The following is a 22,345-nucleotide window of genomic DNA, read 5'->3' on the forward strand; positions in this document are numbered from 1 at the left end:
CATTACTTTTCCCCTACCAAAGAAAAACACAGACAACCTGAAAACAATTAAAAGGATTTAAAAATTATTTACTTGTTTACTTTTATTACAATAAATATCAATAAAAGAAACAACTTTAGACTAAAACCTACTGCATTATTTTTGGGGTTCACAGCAGCAGAAATAAACATAAATCCAGTTGAAAGGTCAAGGTTTCCACAATCCAGTGATGAGAAACAGTCAGGTCTTGATTATCTGGGCTAGCAGCAGGGAACAACAGTAGTACAGATAATGCAAAATTAACATTGAGATGCACTGTCATACTCTACATCAAGTTACCTGAGACTTCACACTGGAGCAAAGTAACTGAAGCAAGTCGCAAAGCTGTTTCTACAAGCGTTGAGAGGCCTCCCTCTGCAAGCCCATGGGCTCCGCTGCTCACACAGCTGCTCTCGGGGCCAGGACTGCGCCCCTGACTGTGCAGACCCAGAGGCCTCTGCCCTGGTGGAAGCAGCCAGCATTCTCGGAAGCTGTCTTTTGGCTCACAGGATCCCGGGGTTAAAAGGACGTGGAAAGTGACACGTTTAAAGGGCTTTCTCAAAGACTGAGATGAACGGCCAGGAAGAAAGGCTGCGGCTCTAGACCGGAAGGAGGCGCCAGAGTGACGGGCCACATGCACACCAATTCCACATCAATAAACAAACTAAGAGGGGCTTTCCATGTGGCTGATAATCTAGAGTAGACTCTGTACATACATGGTATCATACATACATACGCAGAGTGTATGCACGTTAGATATATATATATACAGAGAGCACACATAACCAGCTAAAATAAATACATTATTTACTACAGCCACAGCAAATCTTAGACCAGTTACTGATATGTCCAATTATGCCTGAAAGGGAAAAGAAGATCTTATGCGCCTCTTCATCTTGCTAATTATATACTCTATTTGCACCAAGCACATTCCACCTGCTCTAGCGGAGCTGTCTCTAGGTACCTGAGAAGGAATGGAATTGGTCTCTCATTTCAGAATAACCCTGAGGGCCAACTCTACCAGGGCCACGCAAACCCTCAATAACTGACTTAGCCAGATTCCTGCTACATAGTCTTAGTCACAGGGCAATAAAGTCTCAGTCACTTTTACTTAGAAGAAAAATATTAATTTTCTTTTCTGCAAGTAGCCACAGTTTAATCTACTGTGTTAGATGGGAAGGAAAGTAAAGAAGGCAGGCGGCTGGGTAATTAACCGTTACCTTCCCCTTCCCAGAGGAAATGCCATGTTTTTTGCAACTTGAGTCTCAACAATAAATTCTGCTTTCTTGGGCTATTTTTTTTCTTTTTTGGTACCAGGGATCAAACTCGGGTCCTTGTGCTTGCGCAGCACGCGGCTAAACCACTGAGCTAAATACCTGGCCCTCTTGGGCTATTTTGAAATGAGCAAATCATTACACATAGCTGGGTCTTTGTCTCCTAAATCATTGCTCTCATGAGATTAAGCGGTTTAAGTAAAATAATCTTTAAAAAATGTTTATATTATAAGCAGTCTCAAGTAGTAGTTATTAAGCTCAAAGTGTGATACTGAATAACAGATTTATAATGCAGCATTCACAGATCATGCAAAATTAAATCAGACTTTTATAACCTGGTTAGTAAAATCAAGTATTATCCAAGCACATTATGTCAAGGGCTTACTTGCTGGATATTAAAAAGTGTTCATTAAAAATATCACAATCTAGAATTCATGGTGAATTGTGGGTAGTTTGATGAAAACCCAAAATCAGTTCTAATTTTAACTGTCATCCTCAGAAACTGCTCGAGAGAAGACTCCAACCAAAGAGCCAGAAGGCATCACAGCACCTCAGCCACTCCCTGTGCCTTCCATGTTGTCGGTGATTTCAATGTTAGCGTGTGCTGCCAAAGCGGGTAGTGTCTCCAGTTTCAGTGTAGCTTCTAGGTTCTCTAGGCCATCATCCAACCTGCATGCTTTAAAAACAGCACTGCTCTCATTTGAGCCCAGCTTTCTAAGGACGATTCTCTGAAGAGGAAGACAGGGTGACTGCCCTGTGGAAGAGCAGAACAACTGTTCTGTTGTGTCCAAATGGTTTTCCTAGAGAGACGAGCCTTTGTTAAAGACAGTTCATGTGACACTTGCCAGTCCTGGGAACCGGGTCTTCCAGACCAGATGCAATACAACCCCTTGCGTAGGCTACCTGTGAGAGGGATTCCGATGGTAAAACTTCTTCTGCTACCTAAACATGAACTCATTTAACATCTGTCTGTAAAAAGTGCAGATCCTTGCTGAAGAACAAAAACCAGCTAGATTACTATCTCTCGCTTTTTTATTAAAGAGAAAAGCATATTACTAGCATGCAGCTTAAAAAATAAGGTTACATTTATTTTGCACCATATAAACAGTAGAGATGAATCAGCGCATAAATCCAATTCTCTTGGCTCCACGCAAGGAAGAAGCACACATATCACCACTTTCTCTGGAAGAGAGACAACCATGATTTACTCTACACTGTACTCTAAATTGCCTACCATTATGCCAATCACTCGTACCACTGTCAAAGATGAAAACTAAAACACACAAATCATCGATCACATAATTAATAAAGAAAATTAAAAAAAAAAAAAAAAGAAAAGAAAATTCAGAAGTTTATGCAAGCTTCCTAAAATGTCCAGAGCATGACACTTTCAAGTTTCACAGTGATTAATTTAACACCATTTTACTGTTAAGACTGTCACCTTAGGGCCGGGGATTTAGCTCAGTGGTTTCGCTGAATGCTGTGCAACCACAAGGACCCGAGTTCGATCCCCAGTACCAACAACAACAACAAAAAAGACTGTAACCTTAAATGTACATGTCAAAGTGCTTCAAATGCAGCATACTAGTTAAAATTCTTCCTGGAAGGTTGTAGTACTGGCAGCTAACTTAGTAAGGTTATTCACCCACAGGGTGTTCAAGAAAGGGCATGCTACCTTACATAGATACCTCATGGGACAAAGAAAATTCTGACTTCACAAATTTCCTATAGAGTGCTGGACCAAGCCCATTCTAAGGCCAAAATAAGGCCACTCTGAACACAGGTGTCAACACAACCAGATTTCTCTACTTACTTCTGGCTTATTTGGGAACCCAAAGTCAAAAGTCTCAGCCAGGCGTGGCGGCACATCCCCTGTAATCCCAACGCTCAGAGGCTGAGGCAGGAAGATCACTGAGAGGCCAGCCTGGGTTACATAGTGACTAGTTCAAGGCCAGCCTGAACTACATAGTGAGACCCTGGCCAAAAAAAAAGAAAGAAAGAAAAAAAGAAACAGTGCATCAGGGTTACTTTGAGAGATCTAAGGCAATCAAGGAGATATGAATGTGGCAAGATCTCAGAAGTAACAAAGCAAAACTGAGTGGTCTGTCTATTCTAGGCAGTGTCTAGTTGAGAGCAAGCTCAAGTGAATGATGAAGAATTACAAATAGGCTTCTAATTAAAAATATAAGTGGGAAGCATAGTCTTTGATATAAACACCTTCATATTATCTTTTATTCTCTATAAGTTAGTCAAAGTGACCTTTGGAAAGCAAGGTACATTTCAAATGCTTTTGGTTGATTACCAAATAAACCAGTCCTTTGAAAGCTAAACACACATAGAAACTTTCAAATTCATGGGGCCATAAGGTGGTCCCTTCTTTCCTTTAAAAAGATCTTGTGTATATTCTCCAAATGCACAGGCTCCAGGTCAGAACCAATACTCTTGGTATCTATTTAGAACTTGGGTAACTCTAGACGTATACTCCTCTTCCCAACTCTTTGCAAGAATGAATGACATGCTGGTAGTAGTATTGTAACATCCTAGACCACAAGCAGCATTTAACTTTCTTTTTGAAATTAGAATTACAATCGATCCCCAGTACCAAAAAAAAAAAAAAAATAGAATTACAAGTATTTCAATCATAATGTTAAATGCCAAGGAAAAACATTTACTTTTTAAATTTATAAGTCACTCTATTATCCTTATAATTAAAACCCCTTAAACTACATCTCTTAGTATTTGTGGAAGAAGTCACTTTAAGTTGTGGCAATTTCAAACTGTGCATTGCAGAGGATCATGAATGTTATTAAGGATAACAAAAAAGGCAGCAGTAGCAATACTCTGTCCAGGCTTTTTTACATTTTTCTATCCCACATCCCTCCTCAAACCCAGGGGAATTATTTGTTTGACAACCCTAAAGGGGCATTTTCCATAACACAGCCTGAAAAGAAACTTCCTAAACATCTATGTAACTTTGGTCAGCACCAACACAATGCAAGCCTCTGGCCTGGCTAAGGCACTCGACTGCAAGCACAGAACGCATGCGTGTGTGCTCTCAACTGAGGCACTGCTCCCCACAAGACAGCTCGGGGGCCCTGGGGAGGAGGCTGGGGTGAATACACACCCAAAGCATCATGCATAAGCTCGGAAGAGCTTCTGTACTTTGGAAAGTGTACAGTAAATGGCATGACAGAAATGCACAGAGCTGCTGGTGACTGCGTCCGCACTGGATGCTGTACAACAAGTGGGGCGTTCAAGATGCACAGCACGCCAGCAGCCTAATCAGGAACACGGCAGCAGTGCATGGGTCCACAGTGTCCTCAGTTCATCCCTTGGTTTCACTTTCCCTTGGTGACAGGCTCTTTTCTTTCATCTAACAGTGCCAATAAAACTGACTGTGGCAAATTCTTTACCGCCATAGGGAACTATGTCACAAGTGTGGGCACAAAACAACTTTCAAATACATTTGATGCAACAAAAAGAGAACAGAAACACATGTGGAAGTAAAAGAGGCCCAAAAGTACATGACATGGTCCTAATGCGAGAATTAAAGTGTATTTTTCTACTACACAGCACAATGTGAAGAGTCAGTGGTTCATACCTGTCATTTTATAAATACTTATCAGTTTTTATCTCATTCTTGTGTATAAGGTCAATAAAACAGCAAAAAGGTTAGCCGAGAAATCTTAAAAACAAATTTCCCCATTCCAAATTAACACTTGATCTATGCAATTTTACAGATGACAGAACAAGGTATCCACAAAATAGTTCCCTCCCCTTAACTGGTTCATCCTCTGACCTCCATGACAGGAATTTGGTAACAAACACAGAAGACTATCCCCTCTTTTCTGCATCAATTTATCATCTATTTTCAGTGTTCATTTTAGTCTCTGACAAAATCACCAAATATAATCAAGTCTTTACAGATAATTTCTTAAAATGATTATGTAACCATGAGCTCCTTGGTTCATTTCTAATAACCTGGATGACAATGATTAGATCTAGTTTGTTTTTTTAAAGTATCAATGACAGTTATTTTTTACAAAGCAGCAGACTGAAATTCAACAAAAGGAATACACTGTAATATTTAACAGTGGTCACATCCATAGATAAATAATAGTTAAGAATTTAATTACATATCAACACAGTGGTGCCTATTTTATCCAAGTGCAACCTGTCCAAAAGAAAAGGGTTTAAGATACACTCTTCATTCAAGCACAAACTTCATTCACTGGACTATTAAAAGAAAATCAGCAAGTAAATTTCACCACCACCAAACCAAGTGAAGACAAAATCAAAAGGGAAGAGAAGAAAATACCCTCATTCATAAAAAGATGTGATTTATCCAACAACCACAATGAAGTTAAAGGGACTGTACTGTCCGAAACCCTCCAAAATTACCTCAAGCATATTAAGGACTGGGCACTCAGTAAGGCAGATGTTAAGTTTTCATCAACTGGGAAAGTGGACAAGCTGGAAAAGAGGGAACGTCTCTCAGCTTTATCCTGCATAAAAAAATACAGCTCCTCACTGCCCCACAAGGAGAGTGAGAGAAAGCTGGGAAGGACAGATGGACAAACAGTCAGAAAACTAATTTTGGTCATAGAGAAATTCATGAGATTCTTAACTCCAATTTAAATTTCCTCTTATAAGGTGCTTTCTCTGCATTTCTCACAAGCAATTATCACAAGACTAGAACTGTCAAACAAATTCTTACAATCATAGCTCGCAGCCACCAAATCCCAACAACCTGCAGTTGAGGGAGGAAAATGCCTCTCTTAAAGAGTGAGCCATGCTAAAGGATGAGCCACAATTAAAACCCATTCTCCACTAAAAAATTTCTCTTTAAAAGCAAACAACCATTTTTCAAGATCTATTCCATAATAAAAAGAGCCAGAATACCAGAGCAGCTCCCCTAGCAGGTGAGGACAAAGGCATTTCCAAGGGAAAGAGAAACCGAGATTTGGCAACTGTATACTGATCTGTTATCGCTGGCATCTCAAGGTGAAAGCTGATTTGTTTTTATCTTTTCCTATATTAGCTCTGGACTACTGACAATTACCATAGCTCTTACAAAATATCAAATATGAAAACAAATTGTAATTTTTCTGAATGTTATCAGTGTTTCTAAACCAGTTTGGGGACTTTAAAAATGAAAATACACCATGTTTAACTCTATAAGCCGAAACATTGTGGACTCATAAAACTAAAATCACCAGGAACACTTTGCTGGTCACATGTACATTACACTTAACTGAAATGTCATGTGGTTTTATAAAAAAATAAAATTAAATAAGCTGGGAGTTAGAAGGTCCAAAATTCCACAAGTTCCGGCCATGTTTCACTCCTGCTGTCCAAGTACCACATACACTGAGATCCCATGTCTGTCATGCAGATCAGATTAGTTCAATGGTGATGGAGGAAATATTTACAAGCATCTATTTACAGTACTTCTTTCTGAGGATTACAGGCCAATATTCTTCTCTTCCATTCCTAGTCAATCTGAGTTTGGTTTCCTCAATGAGAAGGGGTAAATCTGAAAATGGCTACTCAGCTGCTTAACCTATGGAAAACCAGAACACAACACAGTGACACATATGTACCTTATTTTTTAAAGCATAAAGAATTGACCTCGGAAACAACAATTTATTGGCATGGCAAAACCATCAAATAATGAAGAGGTCTGCTATTCTAGTAATAACTAAAGAGCCAGACAACTAGTTACTAGAACTACTCTGGGAATGCTAGAACTACTAGGACTTGACTATGGGTCTGCCTGACTCCAAAACCTAACCTTTCCAGAGTCCGCCAGGCCAGAAAAATCCACAACCAAATCTGAAAACCTGTAGGATTATCTGACATAATATCTAGTCGGTCAAATAATTACATTTTTAAGTTACACTCAATATTCAGACTGTCAAAATATTTCTAAGCATTCCCAGTGCCAATGAAATAGTCTGGAATCAGATCGGTGAATGTGGGGAAGATGGATGGATAAGGTATCCCTAGTGGGCCAGCAAGAGCTTAGTCATTTGCCAGTTAGGAAATGCCATTTGATACTTATTGCTGTTTGTATTTCAGTAGTTCAACAGAATGTTTTGTGTGGCCTAGCAAGTTGCACCTTCTGATCAGAAGCTGCAGTTTCTGCTGATTAGAGCATGAGAAGTAAAATCTCAATAATATAAAACCTTCCTTTAACCTGAAATTCTAACCTCTCTTACTACATTGCTCAAAGAATTGGACAGGGGAGGGAGGAACTGCTACAAAACCAATTTTAGTTTCTTTATGAATTAAGTTAATAGCAATAAAAATATCCCTACAGCTAAAGAGAAGAATTAGATAATAGGATTATTCAGTCCCACATAATTAAAAACTGTTTACAACTCTAATCTACAAGAAAATAGCTTAAAATCCACTTAAAATAAACACTAACTCCCCATAGTAACTATCCAGCTTGAGCATCATTTGTTGTTATAACATAACCATTAGAAAAATGACACCAAAATCCTTACAGGCATTACAATTAAATAACTTTTTTTGAAACCTATTATCTCCTTTCCACTTTTTTTTTGGCACCGGGGATTGAACTCGGGTCCTTGCGCTTGCGTAGCAGGCAGAGAAAGCTCTGAGCTAAATCCCTGCCCCCATCTCCTTTCCACTTCTTAGAAACAAACGGAAGCAGTTTTGCTCGTGATTACTCACCACTCGTACTCCATAATGGATATGGGCCAGGGTGAAGGCAGCTGTTAGCGTATACAGGAGAATGCTCTCCAGGTAAGAGGCTACTCCTAAATTCACTGCCATGACAACCAAGAAGAGCGGAACCAGCAACCAGTTCAAAGCTGGGCACCTCGTGCTGCTCATTTGACAAACAATCAACTGACACTTGAAGTTGGTTTAAAAAAGAAAGAAAAAAAAAAGTTAATTAGCAAAGCACTTTCAAAAGTCGTCACTCCAGTATTTAGAAAGTATTCAAAAACTTGAGCCAACTCATTACATTACTTAAATTCAGTGGTTCTGAAGTGAACCAGGGCCCCACCTCCCTACCCTCCAAATGTGTGTCTGAAGAGACTAGAAAATAATTTAGTAAGGATGGATAGAAGGCATTCTTCCACTGGGTAACGACAGTTCACATAGAACTTTCTCCCAATTTTAAGATTCTATGACACATGAGAAGAAATTCAAAATAACCTCCTACATCTCCACACAACTGAATGTCTTCACTGCAGTGAAGAGGATGCTACTGCCAGTATAGCAATATGCCCATAACTAATACTTCAAAACTTCTTTGGTTCCCTTTATTTCGATACTTTACTCGCATACTCTTTTGCTTTCAGAGGTACTTCTTATACAATGCACTGGTGTTTTCAGATCTGTATTCATTTCTTTTTGAAGTACTGGGCTTGAATCGAGGGACTCACAGACCCAAGGCAAGCATTCTACCACTGAGCCACACTTCCCAGCCCATTTTTCCATCTTTTAAACATAAAACATCAGTAGGAATTAGAATATTACACACATTACAGAATGAAAACAGGCTTGGTGACTCAGCTACAAGTTGAAAGCTTTGAAGAACCTGACCTAACATTCAGCAGAGGGTTCCTGACTCTCAGAATGACTAGGGTCTTTTCTCAACTCCCAATCTCTCCTTCCTGTGCTCTTCTTGCTGGCAACAGCACAGACATTAATTTTCACAAAATATAAACGATAGCAAGGAGGTGTAGCTCAACCGTAAAGTGCTTGACTAGCATGTGCGGCACCACACACAAAAAACGCACAACAAAAACTGTTGTGTTTGCCAGGCATGGAGAGGCACACGCCTATAATCCCAGCACTCAAGAGAATGGAGCAGGAGGAGCAAGGCCAGCCAGGACTACTTAGCAACACCCTGTCACAAAAGCAAACAAAGTTACACTAGTTACAAAATTTTTATTCCATATTATTAATCCTACAATCAGCTGCAGTGTGTATTTTCTCTCTCAAATATCCCTTTCAAGCTGGACGTGGTGGCACATGCCTGTTAATCCCGCTATTCTGGAGGCTGCAGCAGGAAGATTCCGAGTTTGAGGCTAGTCTGGCCAACTTAGCAATGCCAGGCATGCATGAGGCCCTGGTTCAAGCCCCAGCATCACCACCAAAGCTTCCTAAGGAAGTCATTAGGTCTACAGTCATCTCAACCATACTGGTTTTTATTTTTGGTACCGGGATCGAATTCTGGACCTTGCGCCTTGTGAGGCAGGTGCCAGAACCACTGAGCTAAATCCCCAGCCCCTGAACCATACTATTAACAGTGTTTACTCTGAAGGCAAGCTAAGTTGTTCTATGAGTTCTTCATCAGGCAATCAGGTATATTTAAGTATGCCACGGTTTCTTAACAGCATTCTGGTTTCAAAGAGCAAAGGGAAATAATTCTCACGGAGCTGGGCGTGTAGCTCAGTTGTAGAGTACTTTTCTGCATGCTAGAGGACCTGGGTTCAATTCTCACCACCACCAAAATTAAAGTTAATAAAAATAATTCTCAGCACATTCTGTCTTTGAGGTCGTTAAATATTCTTTCAAATTTGAGATATAAAAATCTTTAAATTAAAATCTCCTTATTCTAGTACTGTAAGAGTTCTTGCCAGGACGTAGCTCAGCGGCACAGTACCTGCCTTGCAAGCACAAGGTCCTGAGTTTGATCCCCGGTACCAAAAAAAAAGTTCTCAAATTATTAAACTGTCATATAGATGATTTTTTAATACAGATGTTTTTTAAAGAAAAAAAAATCTTACTGTGATGTTGGCAAAGGCTGTTCCAACCATAAAGTAGAAAATTCTAGGGTGTATCTCTAAAATATCTGAAGGTGACCAGAGGGTCCAGGCTGTAGACAAAATGAAGAGCAAACATGGAGAAAAGAAGGGGACCATCACTTCATAGACTGAATTGTGTTTCAAGGTGCTATTTTTATAGCTTCTGAAAAAAAGAATCAAGTAATACAAAGAACATTATTACATGTAATACTTGTAGTTTGCATTTTCCAAATTGCTTTTATATTTGTTCTCTTCATCCTCACAATAGTCTTATGGCACAGACAGAACCAATAATATTTTCTGTCTGTTTGTTTGATTTTGAGGCAGTGTCTCATTATGTAGCCCAAGCTGGTCTCAAACTTGTAATGATCCTTGTGTCTCCACTTCCCGAGTGCTGGGATTACAAGAGTGCACCATCAGGCCGCCATCAGGCCCGACAGAAACAACGATATTAACCCTACTTTACAGGCAGAGCGAGTGAGGGTGAGAGACCCTAATTACATAACTTGCTAACGATTCAGAACCAAGGTTTGAACTGAACACTCCTAACCCTTGCCCATTTTTTCCTCCTTAAACCAAACCATCAGCTATTGTGTTAAGAATGTAAAGATGAGCCAGGTGTGGTGGCACACACCTATAATCCTAGCACTCTGGGAGGCTGAGGCAGGAGGACCACAAGTTCAAACTTGGCCTGGGCAACTTAGTGACTTAATGAGACATTGTCTCAAAATAAAAAATAAAAACGGGTTGAAGATATAGCTCAGTACAAAGTTCCTGGCTTCAATAACTCGGAAATATCAAAAAAAACAAAAGTGAAGAGAATACAACTATATTTTTGCTCTATGAAATATCCTACTAGGAGAACTAAAACAAGCATGAAATTGAAATGTCCTCCCTAAGTCCACGTGTTGAAGGCTTAGTCTCCAGCCTGCAGAACAACCTGGGGTTAGTGGACCCTCTAGAGGTGAGGCTTTCTGCAAGGTCTTCAGTGATCAGGAGAGCCCTCAAGAGGAGATTCGATCGCAGCCCCTTCCTCTCTCCTTCTGGCATCTCAGCCAGTGAGCTGCTGCCCGCCACCTCATCCTCCCTGTACCACAACCCCAGAGGCAATGGGGCCAACCACTCATAACCTGAAACCTCCAAGACGCAGAGCCAAAACAAACCTTTTCTTTAAAAAAACAAAACAAGCCACCGTGGTGGCTCACGCCTGTGATCCCAGCATTTGTCTTTTCTAGGTACTTCAGATAGGCAGACTCATGCTCCATTTGTCCTTTGGGCCTGGCTTATTGCACTTAGCATGGTGTTTTCAAGGTTTATTCATATTTCTGTTTGATTTGGTTCTCTTTTATAATTTCCTGCTCTTTAATGATATTCACATTTGGTTCACACACTGTTTTCCTGATTTTCTTTTCTTTTGCTGTTTAAGCATATTTAAGAATGTCATTTTAAAGTCCTCATCAAATAAATCTGATTTCTGCGATTTCTCAGAGGGAAAAACAAAGTATTCCTATACATCTGTTCATCTGAAAAGAGTCCCAATATATTGCTCAATCAAAACCTCACAATTCTAAGATAAGGAGGAAATGACTCAATTTCTGCAGCCTTCAGAGCTTTAAGCTTTATGGTCTCTATGAATGACTTCCAGGTGCAATAAATATGACAGATACACAGAGCTTGGGTTGCCATGGGGTAAGATTCTGAGACAGACCTGAGCTCAAAGATGAAGTGGGAAGTACAAGAAAGTGTCTCAACTAAAAGAAACAATAGAGAAAACAGCCAGCACAAAATTATTAAGCAGGGAAAGAGAAAAATCTACCCAGAACACAATAAGTAAACACAGTACAGGCGAACAAAGTGGGGACACGCATAGGTCAGAGATATGAAACGGTCTCTCTCTACCTCCGAAGCCCTTCTCCCCAAAGACAGAAACTGCTATGCAAAAGCTGTTTGACAAGAGTCAATAAAGTCACTTTGGTCTCAACCTACACACATTCAGAAATGTTATGATCTTGTCAACTACACATACTCAATTTATAGAACAGAATGGAAACATCAATACTTAATAGGCAAACTCTGCCTCCTTGTAGGTACATTTACTTAAAAGAGTGACAAGTTGGAAGACTGCAGAGCCCAAATCTGTAACAAAAGATCCAGCTGCCTTGGGTGTGGCTGAATTGACTACTATTTTAGATTCAAAATATTGGCTTTAAGACTTTTTCAAAATGTCCAGATGCCAAAAGGAAAACAGATCCTTAAATTCAGCTACATAACAATTGCTAAAGACATTCATATTTCTTGCCCAATTGAAAAAATAAAGCACTTACCTGTAAAAGTTTAAGAAACTCATTGGAAGAGTCACACATACTGCACAACCTAAAAGAGAGAATATTTAAATTATCATGAGGTAGCCAAGTGATTACATTATAATAATTGAATCCACACAAAAGACTCAATGTTTTTAGACCCAACAATTCTCAGGTTCACCTTTACTTCTGTAATAAAACCAAACACATTTCTAAACAGCATTTCTAAACAGTGGCGACACAGTGCGACGGTCAATCTGGACCTCAATTTCGTTTGCACCATACACTGGTTATGTGATTTTAGGGAGTCAACCTTTCAGTGGTTCAGTTTCCTCATTTACATAATAGAGAAACTAGCAGTACCAACCCCATCAAATTCTGAGAATTGAATAAATTACTACATATGAAGACACCTGGAATAGCATCTATAAATAAATCCAAACGTAAGTGCAAGCTCCTAGAAGGAGAGATGCAGCCTGGGCTTCCTATTTATACTTACTTTCAACCTCCTGGAGATTTTCAATTTCTCCCCTCCCGATCCTACCTGTAAGGATGGCTTCCCAAGAAACTCTACCATTGATTCTGCTGCCCCTCTACTGTCTTACTCCACCATTTGTTTCAGTTTCTTAGCATTCTTTCATTCATTCTGCCCCATAACCTGCAGAAATCACATTCCTGAAATTTACCAGGCTTCCATAATGATCAAATTCAATATCCCTTTTCATTTCTGACTTCTACATAAGATGATGTAGCTGATTATTTGCTAACTGCAGTTCTTTCCTTCTTCTGCCATTTTAATTCCATTCTCCCAATGCGCTTGCTAGCCACCTAACCATTATTTTGTGTCCTTTATTGACAACCTGACTTCCTAGTGTCCCTTCCATTTTAAAAATTCTCTGAGTCTAGCTGAGTGTGGTGACACACACCTGTAATCCTAGCACTCTCAGAGGCTGAGGCAGGAGGATCAAAAGTCTGAGCCCAGCTTGGGCAACTTAGTGAGACTTTGTCTCAAAATAAAAAATAAAAAAAGGCTGGGGATGTAGTTCATTGCAAAGGCTTAGGTTCAATCCCCAGTATAAGGAAATTTCTGATTCTGTGGTCTATAGCAATTTTAATTCCTGATTTCTCTCTCTTTCAAACTACAAACCAAGATATCTCCCAACTTTCTGCACACTTCGTTTGTATACTTGTCACAGCCTAATGTGTCTATTCTCGACTCCTTCCTGGTGACTATTGGTTAGGTCAATGTAGCTATATAATCTTAAGGATCAAAGGTAAAAAACATTCCTTTAAAACAATTCCTAAAACAGCTGGCTAAGAACAGAAAAAAAGACTAGAATTCAGCAGAAATCTTCTCTCAAAAGATGAATTACTCTGCTCCTTACAAGCCCAACTGAAATAGTCTGTCAAATTAGACTATCTTAGAAAGAAGACAATGATATGCTTAATGTCCTCAGGAATTTTAGCATTCCTGAGTAGCATTTAGCTTACTCCACATCAAACTGAGAACCACTGAAGGGGAGCCAAGGCTAAATTAATTAACTCAGGATTACTTGAGGCTCTGAGGTGTCAGAAACAGGCCGAGGTTTGCTACCAAGATTAATTTTAGTTTAAAAAATTGCAAAGTATTTTGTTTGGTTATTTTGTTTTGCTTTGTTTGTTGAGGTCCTGGAGAATCAAACCCAGGGCCCACACATGCTATGCAAGCACTTTACCACTGAGCTCTAACTCCTTTTTATTTTAGACAGCGTCTTGCTAAATTGTCCAGGCTGGCCCTGAAGTTGTAATCCTCCTGCCTCCAGAGTAGCTGGGCTAAAACAGTTTTAAGTACAATAAGCATGTGGAAAGCCTGGACTCTACATAGCTTGCCAAAGAAAAAGACTGTGTCTTCTATTTCTTCTCTAAGTAGTACTTCAGGTACTTTCTGTAAGAGTATTTGTTAATTTAAATATCTATTAAACTCCACATTTAAGAATGTAATAGTTGGGCCGGAGATTTAGCTCAGTGGTTCCAGCGCCTGCCTTGCAAGTGAAAGGTCCCGAGTTCGATCCCCGGTACCAAAAAAAAAAAAAAGAATGTAATAGTTATAGAATATATACATAATGTATAGCAATATCTATGCTTGTTTTTCAAACTGCCATTAATTAAAGGTCAGAATTAATTTTTTTAAAAGATCAAAATGAAGATAATGCAGTCATAAAAATATTTTGGTTCCTCACATTTCTTGCTTATTAAACAGAAACTTCAATTAAAACCATCAACACTAAAGTTGGACAGTGTACTATGTGGATGAAACTGGCTGGTAGAAATTCAGTCATACAATCCCCAAGGAGGGGATTACGGGAATGTTTAGAAATATGACATACATTTATCCTTTACCAGCAATTCGACTCTAGGAATCTCTTCCATAATACCCTGGCAAAAATATGAAAAGACATTTGTGCAAGACTATTCATTGTAGCAACGTGTGCAACAGAGGAGCCTGGAAAGAATCCAAATGCTATGAATAGAGGGCTGGTTCAACAAACTGCGGTGCACTGTGGTACACCCACCCACACAATCGAGCAGCCCACACAATCATTAAGTCAGAATGAGGAAGACCCTTATGCACCACGATGAAAGGATCGCTTTGATATACAGGTAGGTGGGGAAAAGGACATCACAGAGTAAAGTATGCACAGAATACCATCGTTATCATGAAAAAGAGACAATATTCATTTACTTACAATAAAGAAACAATGAAAAGATAAGCCATAAAACTACAAAGAAAAATGGTTATCTATGAAAAAAGAGAAAGAGGATGATAGAAGTTATACTTCTTTGAATATGCTGTTTTATAAATTTGACTTTATTCATGAGTATGTTACACAATTATTTAAAATCCTTAAAAAAAACAAACTTCTCATAAGTCAAAAATTCTAACTAGGAAGGGGAACCAAGAGTCAGAAGAAGCAGGGAGGGATGGGAGGGATAGGGATGAATAAAGAATTAAGATGTGTCCTGTCCATGTACCAACTCCACATGATAAATGTAATCATTATGCACTGCAAACATGCACTAATAAAATAAAAATTTGTATGTACATATCCACAACTCACCGCATAACCTCTGAATTAAGTAACCTGACTGGACATCTCTAGTGGGACAAATTGTAAGGTCAAATAAAATCGAGGAAGCCAAAACCTTACACTATTTTCAAGAGCCATATTTTTGCTGATTTTGGTACTGTATTTTGAATGATTTTTTTTGTTTTGGTACCAGGAATCGAACTCGGGTCCTTGCACTTGAGAAGCAGGCAGCAGAACCACTGAGCTAAATCCCTTGCCCCTGGTACTGTATTTTGAAACTGGGTGCTTCACAGAATTAAGCAAATGAGTAATTATTTTGTTATTGAACATCAAGATTTTTGTCATAGTTTAAAAGGAGATACAAATGTAAGATCAATGAGGTTAAGTAAAAATTCTGTAATTTCAAATTTTATTTGGAAATTTATCATAAAACTAACCAACAAATTTGAGTCCCCTAGCTATCCACTGAATAGATTCCTAAGTAATGATCATCAATGACTGTGAATACTACTACTGGCAGGTGAAGAACAGATGCTAACAGTGCAATGATATAGAATATCTGAACCTCCAATCACTATTAACATCACAAAGAGACAGCCAAGGGCTGGGGATTTAGCTCAGTGGTTCCAGCTCCTGCCTCACAAGCTCAAGGTCCCGAGTTCAATCCCCGGTACCAAAAAAAAAAACAGAGAGAGAGACAGCTAATACTGTGTGCCTCCTAATGTGATACAACTGGAAATACCACTACCTAATAAGCATTGTTCTCATACCACACCCCCAGTGAAACCTGTATCTAGCCAGGCCCATAGGTTTAACTATTATTTTACAGGAAAAATGAGAGGGCAGGAAATATGTTAAAATGATATGAGAATTCAACCAGGAAAATGCGGAATGTAAGAATTCCACAGGGCAAATAACCCAGTTTCTTCAACAAATAAATTACAAGGCAAATGGGGCCGGGGATTTAGCTCAGTGGTTCCACCGCCTGCCTTGCAAGCGGAAGGATCCAAGTTCGATCCCCAGTACCAAAAAAAAAAACCAAAAAAAAAAATTTACAAGGCAGAAAAAGAAAACGTATGTTTATCAAAAGAGATTTAAATAACATATCAATCAAATGCAATATATAGATCCACTGTATGTTTTAAAAGAAGAAATCTAGGGCTAGGGATGTAGCTCGGTGGTATTGTGCCTATCATAATAAATCCCTAGCACCACAAAAAAACAACTATCATTTACAGTTATACAAGAGGTGTTTATGAATGAAATGAAATGATGTCTGAATTTGCTTTTAAATAATCTAAAGGGAGGAAATGTCTGTTAATGGTACCACAATGAAGCAGGGCAATTCTCACAAATAATTACTAAAAACTAGACAAAAATATTCAAAATGACTACTTGAAGGTACTAGAAAACAGTCAAAAGCAGGCAGAAACCTTAGAAGGATTCACATTTGGGCCACCAGGGAATAGCTCCTTTGAGGCCTGCCTATCTATACCCTAACCTCACCCATCCCAGATGGTGGAAAACCTCAGCCTTCCTTGCCAGCTGTGGAGACAATATTATTAGAACTGAGAGCAGCAAAGATACTGCAAGTGGGGACAGGGCATCTAAAGAGCAATGCAGTGGGCCTGGGATGTAGCTCAGTGGTGCCGCCACCTGCCTCGCAAGCGCAAGGTCCCAAATTCAATCCTCGGTACCAAAAAAAACCCCAGCAACGCGGAAGGGCTGATTCAATCTGAGTATAAACTCGCTCCAATCCCTGGGGGCTACTAAACTAAGTAAGCAAATAGGAGTCCTCAGGAACATGACGAAAGGGTAGAAATTAGAGGAGATGCTATCCTTTGAAAGACATAGGCACCCTTAGTGAGACCTGCGGGTCGGCTGAACCCCCCACGCCCACCCCTGCCCGGGTTGGGGATGAAACCCAGGGACTCACTCACGCCAGGAGGTGCTGTGCCCTTCATTTCACTATGTGTGCTTCTGAGCCACTCCATCTTGGGCTGCAGAGGAAGATGCCTTGCTGTGTTGAAGTATCAGAGGACAGAACACAGTTGCTGGGAGAGCAGCTGAAGATTCAGGATGAGAAACCCCAGAGCAAGAACCACAGAGAGGTGAGCACCAAAATCTCAGTATCACCTCTGCCTGAATCTTCAGCTGATGGCTAAACTACAGAGAAACAAGGAACAATCCCCCAAGAAACCAGGCTAAAGAAACAGCAGCTGGCCAGGCACAGCAGGGCATGCTTGTGATCCCAGCTCCTCAGGACGCCAAGGCAGGAGGATCATGAGTTTATGAGGCCAGCCTGGAAAACCTAGCAAGACTGCGTTTCAACATAAAAAATAAAAAGGGCTGGAGATGTAGCCCAGTGGTAGAGCACTTCCCTAGCATGTGGATGGGCCTGGGTTCAATCTCCAGCACTAGGAAGGGGAGGTGGGGCGGCTGAAAGCTGAAAAGAATTACATAGGGACATCAGCTGTTACATACTGTGAGGGACAGATATCTCAGTCTGAATTCAAACAAGTTAAATGCCTACTAGAATAACAAAAACATTTTTTTTCAGAAGAACAAAACAGATTCCAAAGTCTCTACAAATATTTTCTCTATGGCCCTTCTCTTTCACAAGGTATTGGGGATCAAACCCACGGCTTCCTTCACACTAGACAAGCACTCTACCACTGAACTACACCCCAACATACAATAACAATGTCTAGTTTCAACAACAACAAAATTGCTAGATATCCAAAAAGGAGGGAATAGCAATCATTAGAAACTGCTGGATTTGACAGACTATAAAGCAGCTATTCCAACATGTTCAAAGAACTGAAAGAAAATATGGTGATAATGAATAAACAGATAGAGATTCTCAACACAGAAAAACAAAATAGAACTAAGTGGAAATTCTAGAGCTGAAAAGTACAAAAACTTAATTGACAGTTTGAAAAGACAGGCTCAACACCAGACTGGCAATGGCAGAAGAAAGCAAGCAATGAATTTAAAGACACATGAACAGAAATGATCTAATACAAAGAACAGATTAAAAACAAGAGTACCGCCACCTGCCCTGCAAGCGCAAGGACCACAGTTCGATCCCTGGTACCAAAAATAAACAAATAAACAAAAACAAGAGTAAAGAAAAACTTAAAGCCTCAGAAAATTACCTATAAGACACAGCAAGTAAATCTAACATATATATAACATACATATGTCCTAGAAGAGAGAGAAGAGGCATAACAATCTGAAAAAATAAATGTGGCAGAAAATTTCCCATACACAGTCAAAAACATTAACTTACAGATTGAACATACCTAACATGCTCAACAAACAGTAAGGACAAACGTAAAGAAAACCATGCCTGAACAATCCTAGTCACACTTCCAAAAGCCAAAGATTTTAAAAAGAGAAACTTGAAAGTAGAAAAGAAAAATAATACTTTACACATAGGGTAATAAGGATATATAAGCTGATTCAGAAACAATGGATTTTAGAGGACATTAGAGTGACACATTTAAAATCCAGGGGGAAAAAAGACAAAATCAAGATGTTTTCATTACACAGAATGTGAGATACTATGCAAATACTTAAAATGTTTTAGGCAAAAGAAAGGTATAGTATTACTAGGAAATGAGCTGAGAGATTAGCAAATGAATATATATTCTTTTTTAGATCATGACACACAGTGTATTCACCAGTTATTCTCTAATCATTTTTGTTATGAAAAATTCTTTCATAGAACACTTTTATATTTTAATCTGGTTATTAACATTAATTAATATCTACTGGTATTATATTAAAATACAAAATTTTTAAAAACAAAAATGTTTTCACATAAATACAAAGAATGTATTGCTACCATATCTACACTACAAGAAATCCTACAAGAACACCTTCAAAATTCTAAGAAAAAGCACTATACACTAAGTCAGATGTACAGAAAGGAATGAAGTACAGCAGGAACAATAAGTCTGTGGGAAGCATAACAGATTGTATATGAGAAAATAACCCAGGGATTAGAGGGAAGTGGTACATCTGAAACAAGACTGACACGGGTAATGAAGACTGCTGACGCTAAGTGGTAACACATAGGAATCCACTGTATAAAAGTAGAAAAGCTACAAAGAATGCAGATGTTCAATTCCTTTTCACAACAAAAAGAAGGGGGGAGTAGAGACTGAATTCTGCTTTCTACCCTGGTAGCCTGTCTGCTACATCCAAAGGTGGTGACCTTCCATGCAAACAAGCCACTCACCTCCTACCAGGCTTTTCCACCCCCCCCCCTCACCCTGAGGCTCTGCCCACCCAGCCACCTCAGCACCACCAATATTATCAGCAGGAGCTAATGGCACAGGCTCAACGGTTCTTCTATCCATTTGTACCTGCTGGACACAACACTGGGAAAGCTGCTTAATTTCTTTGTGCAGAGAGAAACAAATGGGTTATTTTACTTTAGAGAATTCAAATGAATTTGTAAATTACAAATAAAATTATGTGTCTATTAAAGAGTGCAATTCAAAACTATGCTCACATATCAGACATATTTTCACATTTTTTCTTTAATAACTGAGCATAAAATGTAGCAAACCTACCCTAGGACAGGCTGCTAAAATCAAGATTCACTACATGGTAGTAGAAAAAAGTAACCTTTTCGAGGTAAAGAAATAACAGCTTATACAGGTACCAAAAAATGAACTTTTGGTACATTACAGGGTAGTTTCCAAAATGTATATTCCTGAGTCATAGAAAAAGGCCCAAACCACTCCTCGGAAAGCCAGAACATAGACTTTGAGAATTCCAAAATCAAGCACTGTCCATGCCTAGTACAGACAGTTTTTAGCAGTTTCTAAGCCTTACCTCATTCCATTCCCTTGCCACACTTCACCAACAGAAGGAGACGGGGATAGGTAAGTAACACAGCAGCAGCCTATAGGTGTGCTTTTTACTTCTACAAAGTCCTTAGTGCCATTCCTAGTGCACTCAACACAGCGACCAGATTCTTCTCCCTCTTTACCCTTCCACACTGCTGACCCTGTCCTACACTCAATTACCCTACAGATATCCACTTCAGCTAAAAAAATAAGGAAACAGTACCCTATAAAGACCTTAAGCACTCAGTGGAAGGAGGGTGGGTATCTGAGAGGAAAAGATTCTTAACTTTCATTTTTGAAGTGCATAGATTAATCTCTACATTTCAACTGCTCTATTTCACACAAACTACTACTTTTCAACATTGAAGTAAATATGAAATCTACATCAAATGTCCACCTAAATGTGGATATTCCAGTACAGTCTAGGTTAAATTGAACGATTACTTTCCAAGGCCCGCGTGAGCTATTCTGGCATTTCCCCCTGATCGGAGAAGGCTTGGTGCTAAACAAAAAATCAAAACAAAGAAACTTTATTTTCTTTAATGTTTAGGTTGAAGTCTTATATAGTTGTAGGATTATTCTGCTTGCTGCAAGGCAGGGACAGGAGTGCTGTCATTTGTTATAGTCAAACACTGGCTTTTGATAACAAAGTGATGGTTAAAACAGGCTTTGACATGGAGCTTCTTACCAATAATCATTGCAGTGAATAGGTCTCTATATAAGAAATTAAACAGGAAAGGTTCATACCAGGCCTCAACTCCCACAACTGCAGTCACTATGTAGACAAAAGAAATAGTCTAGAAGGAAAACAAAGACAAAAGCACACAGAGGCATTAACGGCTGAAGAGACCAGGAGCTGACAGAGCTTCACCCAACATTAAGTCTAGTCAAACAGTTTTAGTAAATGCAAGAAATACTCTTAAAATTTGGTATATGGCAAGTCTTGCCTTTTTTTCTTTGTCAACAATGCCATAAAGTAACTAACTTCTGTCAGCTTCTACTGGCTATCATCTGAAGCATTTCAAAGGTGTCCCATACCCTGGTTAGGTCCTAAGATGATCCCATTTGCCCACCCAACCACCTCCTTCTACAAACACACTCCAGCTTCTGAGGGCTTAGGTTCAAATGGGCAAAATGCAACATCAAGCCTGGGATCCAATGGCAGGACTAAAGGAAGAGAAAGCTTTGTACTCACTGAAATTTGGCAATGAAGACAAAAGCCAGTAAATGAGTTACATGTGAATATCTTATCTTTTTTTACAAAAATCCACAGTTTAAATGAATGTTTAATAACATTAAGAAACCATTATATTTTGATGTAATAATGGCATTGTGATTATGTCTTTATCACTGAGAGATATAGAGCAAAATATTTATCACATTTCCTTTGAAAGAATTGGAAAGGGGTGAAGGAGGGTAGACATGAAACTAGACTGGCCACATGCTGCTAAATGCCTAAGATAAGTAATGGATATACTAGGCTTTGTTATAATATTTCCTCTATTTTTATATGTTTGAAACTTTCCAGGAACAAGTAAACAATTTTTTAAAATTTACTTGTTCTTTGAAAAACACACATCAGTTGTAACCAAAACGGCATAAGGGCAGTAAACAAGGAATGACAAGAACTTTCCAAAAACATCATGGCAGTGTTGAAAATTTAACACAGAACATGTACTTACCACCTGGCTAAGGTCATAGCCCCATGGCAGGAAAAGAATCCCTGTGTTATATTTTTCCCAGTGGGACAGGATGAAAGAAAACAAAACTACCCATAGCAGGAGATAAAGAACAAAAACACTGACACCAGTTGATCCTCGTCCAAAGATGGAATACACAGTGACAACAAAGTAAACACATGACCAACTATCCAGGCCATGGTCAAAAAGCTCCCCTAATGGAGTGCTGGAATTGGTCCTCCTAGCTTGCTTTCCATCTACGCCATCTGCAACAAAAACACATCACGAGAAAGAGTCAACACCTATATTGGTATGGTGGAAAAAACAAATCAGTACATCACAGAACTGGTAA

The 22,345-nt window shown here is 39.2% G+C and overlaps 1 protein-coding gene across 5 annotated transcripts in view; it reads right to left on the minus strand.

Annotated features, from left to right (window-relative positions):
- Positions 1–42: 42 nt before the first annotated feature.
- The window catches only part of Selenoi (selenoprotein I), a 45,513-nt gene continuing 23,210 nt past the window's right edge, over positions 43–22,345 (minus strand). The window contains exons 5-10 of one of the 5 annotated variants that reach the window (XM_013070119.3): positions 21,997–22,259; positions 21,003–21,111; positions 12,406–12,454; positions 10,064–10,244; positions 7,995–8,177; positions 43–2,474 (exon numbers count right to left, since the gene is read on the minus strand). In XM_013070119.3, coding sequence (XP_012925573.1) covers positions 2,463–2,474; positions 7,995–8,177; positions 10,064–10,244; positions 12,406–12,454; positions 21,003–21,111; positions 21,997–22,259 — 797 coding nt within the window. In that variant the 3' untranslated portion in view covers positions 43–2,462. Of the gene's footprint in view, positions 6,856–7,994; positions 8,178–10,063; positions 10,245–12,405; positions 12,455–21,002; positions 21,112–21,996; positions 22,260–22,345 lie in introns of those variants that run through there. The other 4 variants (XM_004839138.3, XM_087216590.1, XM_013070121.3 and 1 more) reach the window with 4 other exon arrangements.

This window comes from Heterocephalus glaber, unplaced genomic scaffold (genome assembly GCF_053883595.1).
Source record: "Heterocephalus glaber isolate CG9 unplaced genomic scaffold, H.glaber_assembly_v1.0 deba00001457, whole genome shotgun sequence".
In the NCBI taxonomy this organism is placed as follows: domain Eukaryota; kingdom Metazoa; phylum Chordata; class Mammalia; order Rodentia; family Bathyergidae; genus Heterocephalus; species Heterocephalus glaber.